The sequence below is a fragment of the Sabethes cyaneus genome, chromosome 1 (genome assembly GCF_943734655.1).
Source record: "Sabethes cyaneus chromosome 1, idSabCyanKW18_F2, whole genome shotgun sequence".
NCBI lineage: Eukaryota > Metazoa > Arthropoda > Insecta > Diptera > Culicidae > Sabethes > Sabethes cyaneus.
This window is the reverse complement of record NC_071353.1, coordinates 53420940-53432947: the sequence shown is the minus strand read 5'-3', so window position 1 is coordinate 53432947 and position 12008 is coordinate 53420940. Positions and strand designations below refer to the sequence as shown.

The following is a 12008-nucleotide window of genomic DNA, read 5'->3' as shown; positions in this document are numbered from 1 at the left end:
AAAATAATCTGTCAATTTAGTAGAGATTATTAGTCAAAATAAAGCCGATGGGGCTTCGTGATTCATTTCTCGGTTATTGTATTCAAAAAACTGCATACGCCAGTTTATGCGAATAAACAGACTGATTACGGGTATGAAATGGGAAGGTAAATGAGGAGAATCCATGGGCAGGGGAGGCAAACGCGCTCCTTTCATGTGAAGGAATCGTTGATGGCGACGAATTAAAAGTAGTAGATAAATTTGAGTATTTTGGATTTTTAGTGGACACGGACAACAACACAAGTAAGTTAAGGAGATCCAGCATACGACGTATGTTTCTTGATCGCAGTATTTTGCAAAGAGAGTGGCGAAGGAGTATTAATCACGACAACAGACACTGCTTGTGGAGATTACCGCGAAAGTTGGTAGACGACGGTAGATCGGATACGACGTAAGAATAACGGTGCTGTTCGACTCCATCGGCAAAGGGACCCAACGCACGAGATGGCTCAACCAAGTTGACTAGCGGCTTCTGAGAAGCTTGGGAAATTGGCAACAACTAGTCCCAAATAGAATTAATTGAAGACGACTGCTAGAAACAGCACGAACCCCCGGCTCAATGCTGCTGGCAACGACAACAAAGATGGCACAAAAAGCAAAGCTTTGGACCTAAACGTCTTTTTTATCGATAGACTTCGCAGCCAGCGGTTAGAGTACGGGGCTAGAGCAATGAACCTTCTCTATCTAAGCTGACTCTATCTAGCAAGCACCGTCTAGCCGAGATTTTAGATACCACCATCGTGGTACCTCGAGAATCGTACAACCAGCCCCGCGTAATGTTGCTGTCTTCTAAACAGCTGGCTGCGAAATTTCGAGTTTGTGTGTAGAACAAATTTTCTTCTACGGTGGGATGGGGAGTTTATTTATTAGTCGTCCAACAAAGTAGACCACATATATATTTTTTTCCTGTGTGGACTCATCACTGCGACCAGTATAGTTGATCTATTGTGATATCGTTCTGGTGTTTGCTGTATGGCCTGCATTGCATTTCTTTTTGCTATAACCGCTATTGAATGAGCGATACGCTTATTAAATTTTATGCGTACTTGTGTGTATTGTGAGGTCTACCCTACCTTCAAAGCTTGATCTACTTTACCCATTTATTCCTCACTGCCAGTACTATCCCATATTATAGCCGTCCGAGGACTCATTCGTTCCTTTGACCAGTACACTTAACCATGGGAGGGACTTTTGCACTGTCAAGAGTGGGTAAATTTAGAATTCAGCATGAAGGAAAAGTAAATGAGGTGGGGGGGGGGCCTGAGAATAAACCCATGCTAAAGTCACTGGACATCGAATGGTTTGATTCTACTAAGATTCGAACCCACGACCACTCGCTTGTCAAAGCAGACTTGGTACCCAAGTAACAACGGTAGCTGAATTGCAAGAGCAATGGCTGTTTACGGGTTGGTTTAAGGCGACCAAAGCTGCATAAAGTAAGCACTCAAATGGTGTTTAAATAAGCGATGTTTAAGCTACTTTAAGTTTTTCAAACCAGTTCTCTCCCAAAAGCTGATAAAAAGCTTAATAACGGATTTTTCTGCTAAACAATCTGCTTCTAAACAGCCATAAACATCAAACCGTTTTACGGCTGCTTAAAGGTGTTAAAGTGGCTTTACAAACTTCTACCAAGTTTTCTTTCGGCTCACAGCACACATTCTGTCAGATCATAGAATTTCGCAATTCGGCTGACAGCAAAAGTTTATCAGTTATCGACATTATCTACTGCTTCCCGCTAGACGGGCTAGGCTTCAGGTGTAAAGATATACTCACGGTCTGTTCTGCAGATGCAAATGGGGCGGATCATACGGTGAGTGCTTATGGATCAAAAGATGACGGGTTCAATTCCCGGAAAAAAGACATGCATTTTTAATTAGCCAGTTTACTTGTACGAATTAAAGTTATTCGAAACTAAAAATATCGCGTTGACGGCGAAGTAAAAATGACGCGTTCCATTTTTTTAAATTTAAAAATAGATTTTTTTTGGCTGCATAAAGGTTGATGAAGCGTTGATTAAGCGACTGGATAGGTAGATTGCAAAACTATTTCTCGTTCTAAAAATAGAGTTGACAGCATTGCGCAGATTGGCTATTTAAAAGTGCAAAAAAGTTTCTATTAAGCTTCATTGCAGCTTCGAAAGCAGCTATTAATTAGCCTGAAGCTTGATAAAATCCCATATTTAGATGTTTAAGAGCTGAAAAAAGGTTTTCATTTCTAAACCTAAACCATAGATCAGCCACAAAAGCGTTTGATCAGCCTGAAATTGTTACTTGGGTAACCTTGCGGCTACGGAGCCCCCCTACCACATATATATAATACATTACAATAATAAAGCCCTAGTTTGAGCCCATGTTGAAAAGGATATAAAATGAGGAGAGTTATCTAGAAGGGGAGGTAGCTCTTTCGGGCCTACCCTGTGCCTTGTCGTAGATCTAAATCAAATGATAACGATCAATGGTTATACCAGGAAATGCGTCATGTACATATTGTAGCATCTAAGCTAGGAGGTGCAAACTTGATCGCCAATTCCCCAATTGAGGGGCGGCTCAAACAAGCGTCTGTCTCGGAGCGAGCGGTTGCCTATGAACTACTGTATCCTGCAACCTACACCTAAGATGGCGGATCCATCGCTCAACTCTCATTTACCACGAACAACGAAAATGGAAGTACGGTTAAAACGGAACGGATCAATCGATATAGGACTCGGCAAAAAACAAAGAAATAATTATTGAAAACTGAAACAAAAAACAAAGAAATAATTATTGAAAAATGTTCGAGCTGTCCATGAACAGGCACTTGCTGGTTTGCTTGCCCGAGAGCTGCATCGACTCGCAGTGAAGATCGCTGCTATTTAGGAAGTTCGGCGGCTAAATTTCGGAGAAAAGGAGTCCCGTGCAGCATCTGTTGCAAACATTTCTTTCAAGTATCACATCTATTATAGTGGCGGTAGAAGGCAGAACATAAGGTTGGTTTCGTAGTGTTGGGAAAGCAAAAACAACGAGTTACCAGGTGGAGGCCGAAAGCTGACCGTATGTGTGTTAAGAATTAAGGACAAATTCTTGAACTACATCCTAATCAACGTTCAGACCGACAAATGATAAATTCGATTATGCTAAGGACGAGTTCTACGACAGGCTCGAGAGGACCTACGAAGATTGCCCATAACGTGAAGTGAAAATTATCATTGGAGATGCATATGTGCAGACTGGGAGGGACAAATTCTTCTGTCCTGTCATTGGAAGACAATAGCTTTTATTTGGCTATCAATGATAACGGTCTGAAGCTCATGAATTTTGCCGCGGCCAGGAGAATGATTATCTGTAGTAACTACTTTCCCCGTCTGAATATTCAAGAACATACGTGTTCCAACAAAACGCGAGTTCGTCGGCGCCGAGAGATTCACTAGCAAGGACACAGAGTTTCTACAAAACGGTGAGGTGCAAGAATTTTACGATACCTCTGATGTGCGATGATTACTGATAAAGTTGCGGTAACAGTCAGGTGGCAGGAGCACTTTCAGACGCTGTTGAATGAAAAGGTAAACACAGAGATCGGCAGGAACAGGATACGGATTATGAGCGATGGCTAAGACGTGGAGCCACCAAGGTAATCTGTAAGCTGAAAACCGATAAGGCTGCTAGGATGGACGGTATTCCGGCTGAAATTCTAATATCGGAGAGCGAACGGCTGTACGAAGCAATCCACCGAATCATTGTCAGGATCTGGGAGGAAGAACAAATGTAGGAGAAGTGGTTGGATGACTTTACTTGCCCTATTTTAAAAAAAGCACATCGATTCGAGCGTTAAACTTATCGAGGCATACATTGCTCAACTTTGCGAATAAGGTACTCTCCCGTTTTGTAGACTGAGACCGTTAGCGGAGTTCTTTGTCGGCGAGTAACACGGCGAGAATTCCTCCACGACGGATCAGTTATTTACGCTGCATAACTTGCAGACTGCAGATCTGTTTCTGGACTTTACGACGGCGTACGATTCAGTCGAACGAAATGTGATGTGGTAGATGCCACGAATGCTACGTTTTTCGACGAAACTAGTTAAGCTGACTGGTGCGACGCATGAAGGGCCAAAATCATCCGTCAGAATAGCGGGTGAGACTTCACAATTACAATACAGTAAAGGTAGTGCAATGTAGCATGCTGCAGAATGCCCGATAAAAGAGTAACAAAAACTATTTTGAGCAAAGAACCAGGACGAGGCCGTAGACTTTGGGGCAGACCCTGTATCCGATGGATGAGCTGGTGTTCTAGGGGATTGGAGAAAGCCAACCCAAGTCTGACAGTACTGGAGGATCATAATTTGTTCGGTGCAGGGTCGATAGCGGATCGTTGCCACTAAAGTAAGTAATTGATGAAGGAAGTAGGATATAGGGACGAGGGAGGGGATCTAATCACAAACGAGCGTGATGTGGTCGACAGGTGGAAGCACCCAAGGAACATTTTTGTTGTATAATGGCTTATCAAGCACTTGTTCCACAAGAATGAGCTGTACAATAGTTGAATAAGCTATTATACAACAAAAATGTTTGTTGGGCAGTACTTCGATGAGCACCTCAACGGCGATACAGCAGGAGATGCAACGGAAGTTAACCTCGGAGTGCCTACAAACGACAACAGCGTGCCGGCGAAAAATTCAGCTGAAGAATAACCCAAGGAACATTTCTGCCGTATAGCAGCTTTTCAAGCGCTAGTTCCGTTGGTTTTAGCTGTACAATAGTTTAATAAGCCACTCTTAAACAAAAATGTTTGTTGGGAATAGAGCTGCCGGGAAGGACCGACTCCCGGCAGAACCGCTAGCAACGGCACTTCATTGGATAATTTCTAGGGTTTGGGAGGAGGAGAAACTATCGGAAGAGTTGATAGAAGGTGTAGTCTGTCCCATCTACAAAAAGAGCGACCGGCTAGATTGCTGTAATTACCGCGGCATCACGTTGGTCAACGCCGCCTACAACGTGCTCTCCCAGATTTTTTTGCGTCGTCTATTCCCAATAGCAAGAAAATTCTCCAGAAATGTCGAGAGTTCAACGTGGCCACGCATCATATTTTCGTGGATTTCAGGGCAGCATACGATACAGTTGAATGAGAACAGCTATGGCACATAATGCATGAGTACGGTTTTCCGCCAAACTGACGCGGCTGATCAAAGCTACTCTGGAGCGAGTGATGTGCTACGTGCGCGTCTCGGGGACACTCGAGTTCTTTAGAAATGCGCAGAGCGTTGCGGCAAGGAGATGAACTGTCCTGTATGTTATTCAATATCGCTATTGAAGGTGTGATCCGGTGAGCGGGCATCGAAACGAGAGGAACGATCTTCAGCAAGAGTAGCCAACTCCTAGCCTTCGCAGACGACCTCGACATCATTATTAGAAACCTTGGGACGGCGGAGGCAATCTACACTAGACTAAAAACGGAGGCTAGGAGGATAGGGTTACAAATCAATGCGTCGTAAACCAAATATATGGTAGGAATAGGCTCCAGAGAAAGCAACGTTTGCCTATCACGGACCCCGTAATTTTCCTGTACTCTAACAGCCGGGATATAAAGAATGTCTAATAACGGTTTAAGCCCACGGTTTTGCTTTGCTTTTTTGCCTCCCACGGACAGTGACTATTGATGGTGATGAACTGGAAATGGTTGATGAGTTCTTATATTTGGGATCGCTGGTCACCGCCGACAATAATACGAGTAAGGAGATTCAACGACGCATTCAAGCTGGAAATCGAGCCTACTTTTTCGTCCGCATGATGCTTCAATCTAGGAGCATACGCCGCCGCACAAAGCTGACGATGTACCAAATGCTAATAATGATGCGCCTTTATAATCAAAATTGCGAAAGAATTGACATCACTATGTCCAGAATCCAAATTAAACTACGACTTAGCCATAGGAATAATGTATAGTATATAAGTAAACATTGTAATAATATTATTGTATGTAGTCTACAAATGCTTGACGAATAAAACAACAAATAATCAGACCGGTAGTCCTCTACGGACTTGAGACAGTAACTTTGCTTACGGAAGACATACGTGCACTAGCCGTATTTGAACGAAAGGTGTTGCAGACTATTTTTGGCGGAGTACAAATGGAAAGCGGAGAGTGGTGGAGACGTATGAATCACAAGCTACAGGCACTGCTTGGAGAGATTCCCATCGTACACCTGGCGAAAGTTGAGATTACGGCGGGCTGGCCACGTCGCCAGAATGCTGGACTACTGTGCAGTGAAATCCGTTCTCTTTAAGAACCCCACCGGCACCAGGAATAGAGGGGCCTAACGTGCTAGATGGCTCGACCAGGATGAAGCCGACTTGCGTGTGTCGAGACGCGCAACGAATTGGCGACGAGTAGCCCAGGACCGAGTACAATGGAGAGGAAAAAAGCCCCGGCTCTGGGCTGCTAAAGTAAATAAGTAATAAGGTAGCCTATTTTAAGCAATCTAAGCGGTTCACTGATTGTTTTACCTGATTATGGATTGACTATTAGCAATTGATTGACTAAGTGGGGGATATTAGTAGAGTATACCAGTCTTCTTGTTAACATTAACTCTTCAAGCTGTTACCACTGAAAATCACTTCCTAAAGATAAACTTCTGATTTTTTACATTAAAAATTGAGGGGCTGGAACTAATTTTAATCAGTCGGAACAGGTATTGCAGATAATGCATGAGAACTTTTTTTCGGATACTGACGTGGTTGATAAAAGCTCTGCTGGAGCGAGTAATGTGTTACGTGCGTGTTTCGGGAAACGGGATGGACAGTCCTGTTCCTGTATGCTAATTACCATCGCTATTGCAGGAGTGCTCCGGTGAGTTGCCATCGAAACGAGAGGTAGGAGGAGAGGAGGTTGACATCATAATTAGGAAATTTGGAACGGCGGAGGCAATCTGCGCCAGAGCATTGTGTTACAAATTAATGCGTGAAAACTCAGGAAGAGGGTCAATAAAAAACAATGTTCACCTCTCACGTACAGTGACTTTTGACGGTGATAATCTGCTGGAGGTGGCAACGCATTAGCACTGGAAGTCGGGCCTAGTTTATCCTCTGCAAGACGCTTCGATCAAGGAGCATATGCCGGCGCACAGAATTGACGATGTACAAAAAGCTAATTCTCTATATGTTGCGGCAGAAAGCCGCATTGTAATATTCCCTGGCAGTTAGCTTCTATTGTCCTGCCGAATCTAGTCACAAAAGACTATTGTCCGTTCGACCGAACATGATACGCAGTAGCTATTGTTCTGCACGTGGAAGAAATCTATTTACTACAAGTGTATAAAAGGCGATAATAATAGCAATCATGATTCAGTGCACTAGCAGCCACCGCCGCTGGCGGATGGTTGCCGCCACCCGCCGGACATCACGTGTTTTATTTTACTGTGTGAAGAAGCCAGTCCCGTTGGTAACCAGCCTACCCTAACGACGATCACAAACACTATGTATTTTTGGTCCCACATCGAAGTTCCTCAGTATCATCCAGTCTACCATTCTACCTCACCAAACGCTCCTCCACATTTAATAAAAAATAATCCTCTATGGACTTGAGACTGTGGGCTCTGTTTCATCGTCATTTCATCTAGATTTTTTCAGGTGCGAACACCCTACCCGATAAACATGTTTGTTTAAGTGTGGCTTATTCAACAATTGTATAGCTAAAATCCATTGGTTTTAAATTCCATTGGTTTACAAGCGCTTAATAAGCTGCTATACAATAAAAATGTTTCTTGGGTAACCACGGCGAAGAAATAGAAAGAATAGTCGGCACTTCCAAAAGAATCCTCAATCTCCGTCCGAGATGTCACAAATGAGTTGAGAGTATTATGTTCCTTTGTGCAACGCGTCAAATAACTACCCGGACTGTTCACTGGAGACCTTTATGTGGCAACCGGAAGGGGAAAGGTAAGAGACATTTTCAAGCATATGAAACAGTCAAAGCTCGCAAAGAAATATGCGATTTAGGACCGTGAACCAAGAAATTTACATAACCTCGTGTTTGCAAACACGGCTGCTGTATATCGTGAATCAACACGATTGTGCTGTGCTGTTTTGTCCAGATTTAGTATCTTCCCATTACAAAACGAACGATCGATTGGAATGGCATCTACAATGTGTAGGTTATGCCCAATGACAAGAACCCTTCCAACATGGCCAATCGAGAAAGATTGAACCATCATGAAGCGAAATCTGATAACCCAAAAAACTATTCAGATTAAGGCAAACTGGCATTCTGCACCGAATTATGTGGACGAGGTGGCTGTACTAAATCTGGAAGTTTAAACAATATTACTCGCATTCTTGTTTAATCCAACTTTGATCGCACCACCCTTTACTTCTAATGCCAACGGGCTTTCTCTAGCAAAGTAGTTATGCGCTTCTTATAGTTTACTTCACAGCTTTTTCCTAACAACGCGCATGCTAATTTTAAACCCAATAAGAAAAGTTGATCCAAGGTCTACAAGTATTCATGCTAGATTTTCACAATTATCAAGATTCAATATAAAATGAAACGTCATATCAAGTGATGTTATCAATTCGTAGGAACCGAAAATATTCATTAGTATTATTCGTGTATATTATTTCTCATTGATCCCAGAACAAACTGGATTTTTATATGTTTATATTACAAGACAACGCTTTCAACGAAAACTGTCATATTTTGTCTATAATTTAAATCAACCTGCTGCTATGCTACATTCGAATGCGGCTTTGAAATATAAGACTAAAAAGTAATTAAAACATAAATCTTATATCAATATTTATTTATGATTATTTGTTCTGACTAGTTTGGTGATTGTATCGATTAACTCCTCGCGTGGCTTCGCTAATCGTCTTTATTCGTTGCCTGGAATGGAAAAGCGTCACTGCTACTAAAGCTCGGTTGTAATTTCGTCCTGCGGTCGGAAGCCAAGTTTGAAAAATTCATCCTGCAGCCAGAGCGAACTGTCGTTAATACCCGATGTCGAAAGATAACTTCGCACATGATCGAAAGTGTCACCGAACAGATTGCTACCATTACCAATGCCGTCGGTTTGCGAGGACGATGATCGCTCGTCGAATTCGTGGAGGCTAATAAGTGAACCAAGGAAGTTGTTCTGATGCCGATGTTGGCTGCTGGCCGACTCAGGTTGCAGCAAGTTAAACGGATTCTTGACGCTCAAATTTGGCGATGTGTCACTTTCGTTGGCACCAGCTAGACTATCACCAAATTTAGACTTAAACGTGGAATGTTCACTGGTACCCAGCCTAGGATCGGAGGCTGATGATGGAATTGATGGTTGTTGAAGGAACTCAATCAACTGAGTCAGTTCCGGTTTGTAGCGATCCAGTACTTTTTCAGCCCAAGCATATAGCCGCTGCCAATCATGCGGCGGTGAGCTTATTAGCTCAACCGGTTTATTGAGCAATATCAGAATCTTAGCCAAATCACGCACAACCGGATGATAGGTGGCCGCACCAGAACTGTCGGCCGCCAAGTGAAGCTTTCGAATTTGACGTCTAGTATCATTCAACATTTGGAGAAAGCACTCTGCTTGAGGCCGCAATTCGTCTAGTTGTTTCAAAAACTCTAACCGATCGATGTTCTCATCTATGAACGTTTCTCGATATTTTTTTCGCCTTTGCTTTCGTCTCATGACGGCCATAGCAGCGATGATCAGCACAATGCAGAGTACGGCCCCTGCGGCTATTCCCACAACCGCTGCCAGAAAGGAACCGGAGAAGCCCACCGGATAGCACACTCGTCCCATAAACTCCGATGTCGTGGACCACTGCGCAACATATCCACCGGGGCAGTCACCTACACATTCGCGAGTGTCGATCCTGAGCAGGTCAGTGCATTTGACGCACCCGTGTTCGTTACAACGAACGCAAGCTGGATGTAGTGTGGAACAGTCTGCAAATAAAAAAAGCACAAAAATAACCGAATTACAAACACGTTTGTTATATTATTATACAGGTATACCTCGATAGTACGTACACCTTTGCTTCGTTTAGCGTACGTATTACCGAAATGTACTTACTATCGAATCACAAGTTTAGGCTTTGAAGTATTGTTGTATTATGCTTAATATTGCATGAAATTTGCAAATTTGCATACACTATTGAAAAAATATATAATAGTGGTATTGATTTAATATAGCAGTTAATTTTTAATTTTTTTAAATTAATGGTTTTGCCATTTGTGAAGCTAGGAATGAAACAAATAAAGTGTTACTGGAAAATGTACGTACTATCGAGGCAAAATGTACGTATTATCGAGGATACGTACTATCGAGGCAAAATGTTTGTATTATGGAGAGTCTGTACTATCGCGGGTACGTACTATCGAGGTATACCTGTATAGGTATTATTTTTAAAAAATTTCAAAAAAGTTTTTTTAACGTCACATATTACAATCCTAAAAAAATGTATAACTGTAAGATTTGGCAACATTTATATTGGTAACACGGAATGGTCTCCGTAAAAATTTTAAATAATTAGTGTAAAATTATTTGCTTATTCTGTCAATTTAGCATCCCGGACGAGTCAAAGTGGCAAATGCTGAGAGTAATTAAGCAGTGAAAACAGGGCTCATAACCGACCGGTTTGTAAAATGCAAAACATTGGGTTTTACGTCTTTCCAAGACTGGACCCTTCTTTATCGACAGACTTCGCAGTCGACTCTTCACCGACTCTTGACGTAGTCCTACGTAAAAAAAGACTTGAGTGTACCGATATACATAATCACCAGGCATTCAATTTATCCTGTCATATAATCATATTCATAAAAATAATGAATTGTGATAGTTCCTAGTTTACCGCACTTCCTTAAAAGAGCAATTAAGCTCACTGGAGTGTCTACTTCTAGTACATGCATTGTGAAACGATTGAAGGTTTTGTGCCTACTGGAGAAAAGACTTAAAAGAAGCTTTACTAAAATGGGTTTTCCTTCCCTAGAAGAAATAAAATTAAATTTAAACAAAAATTAAAAAAATGAGAGAAACATAGCAAATTATCGAGGTACCACTACCTGTTGGAGATTATCGTTGGAGAGATGCTGTTCAGTGAAGTAAAATTTTATATTTCGTATTAATTAACGTGCTTTAAAAGGACAATTAATACGAACCTGCTGAAGTTCTGTTTGCATTTGTCAGATAAAAGACGCACCTCAAGACACAGTATATACCGATCTTAAAGCTGTATTTGACCGCATTGACCGCCAAATCCTACTTCGGAAACTGAACCGTACAGGAGCTTCTAATGGTTTCTTCTGCTGGCTTCGAACTTATCCAACAAATCGACAACCCTTAGTTAAATTATGCTCTACTGAGTCGCACAGCTTTGCAATCAATCTCGAGTTCCACAAGGAAGCAACCTAGGATCATTACTATTCAATATATGTTTTCGAATAACGTTAGTTTTGTGAGCTGATACGCTGCTCACATACGCTGATGATCTAAAGATATTTGTCTCTATACGATCTGCTGAAGACTGTAAACTACTGTAAGGCTTTATTGACCAATTTAACTTAACTTTAATAGCGTTACTATTAAAGCGTTAAATAGCGTTACTTTGACAACCTGACCATCAGTATTTACAAATACTTTGTCATCATCTTCACTCGAAGCAAAACACCTTTTTTACAATTATAAAATCGACGCGTTTGGTTTAAACGGGTCCTAAGTCGAGTTGCTATAAGGACCTAGGAGTCGAACTGAATGTCAGTGACTCATATTGTTTGCGAGCTCTTTACTTGTCGTTGGTGCGCTCTATATTTGAGACGGCCTCCGTGGTGTGAAGTCCATTCACTAATATTTGGTCAACAAGCATCGAAACCGGGTATGAAATGGGGAAGGCAAATGAGGAGCGTCCAATATAGCTCCAGCTATCCCAAGCCCCTACCTAGCGCCTCCACGTGGCCATATCCGGTAATGCTCTATTGAGTAGCCAAGCTAGGAGGTGCGATACTGTGTGGTTCCCG

The 12008-nt window shown here is 42.1% G+C and overlaps 1 protein-coding gene across 1 annotated transcript in view; it reads right to left on the bottom strand.

The window, feature by feature from the left end:
• Positions 1 to 8612: 8612 nt before the first annotated feature.
• LOC128736245 (uncharacterized) overlaps positions 8613 to 12008 on the bottom strand; it is an 87807-nt gene continuing 84411 nt past the window's right edge. Inside the window, exon 2 of the mRNA XM_053830727.1 lies at positions 8613 to 9941. Within this exon, the coding sequence (XP_053686702.1) occupies positions 8917 to 9941 (1025 nt within the window). The 3' untranslated portion in view covers positions 8613 to 8916. The remainder of the gene's footprint in view (positions 9942 to 12008) is intronic.